The sequence below is a fragment of the Lupinus angustifolius genome, chromosome LG01 (assembly GCF_001865875.1).
Source record: "Lupinus angustifolius cultivar Tanjil chromosome LG01, LupAngTanjil_v1.0, whole genome shotgun sequence".
Lineage (NCBI taxonomy): Eukaryota > Viridiplantae > Streptophyta > Magnoliopsida > Fabales > Fabaceae > Lupinus > Lupinus angustifolius.
In genome coordinates, this window is record NC_032009.1 from 14,028,076 (window position 1) to 14,028,895 (window position 820).

General features: G+C 51.3%; 1 protein-coding gene across 1 annotated transcript in view; it reads right to left on the minus strand.

Annotated features, from left to right (window-relative positions):
- Positions 531-820, minus strand: part of LOC109352885 — a 1,150-nt gene continuing 860 nt past the window's right edge. The window contains exon 2 of the mRNA XM_019595088.1: positions 531-811. Coding sequence (XP_019450633.1) covers positions 531-811 — 281 coding nt within the window. The remainder of the gene's footprint in view (positions 812-820) is intronic.

The window sequence follows — 820 nt, forward strand, 5'->3', positions numbered from 1 at the left end:
TGAAACCCGTCTCTAGCAACTCGGCCACTTTCAAAGCGACTTCATTGGTCATGTCCGCCCCCATTTTTCGCCTTCTTTGCGCCACCGGTTTAGCACCTTGTTTTGTTGTCAGCCGATGGCAGGCAAATGAAGGATCTATACTAGGCATATCTACCGCTGACAAGGCGAAGAGGTCCTGGTTTGCCTTCAAAGATGTCTCCAGCCGCAACCTTTGGCTTGGCGGAAGGGAACTGCCAAGGTACACTACCTGTCCTGGGGATTGGCCCAACTGTAGAGTTGTTTTTTCCCCTTCTGGTTATGGTCGAAAGTCTCCTTCGTCCGCCCGGACATCCAATTCTACCATGTGCACGCCCCGAGATCTTTTGGAGGAGGGCGTGCTGTTTGCTGAAGTGGGGGCGGAGACTCATCTGGTAGCAACTACGAGCCGAGTGCTGGTCCCCTTTTACTGTGCAGACTTGGAGGCTGATTGAGACGAACTTCATGCATAGATGGGGCGTAGAGACGATTATGGCGTTGTATGCTGAATCGCACTAGACGACCAAGAACTTTGTTTGGACAGTCCTACTCATTGGGTGGTCGCCGATTGTTAGCCAAATCTCTACATATCCACTGGGGGTGATTCCCTGACCGGAAAATCCGACCAGCTGTCCATCATATGGTAGGAGGTCGCGGTCCCGGAGCTCCATTTTTTCAAATAGATCCTGAAAAGTAATGTCAGCCGAGCTACCCTGATCAATGAACAGGCGACTAACCTTTTTGTTATTGAGTTTGGCGGTGATGACGAGGGGGTCATCATGCCCTCGGACGACACCTTCATAAT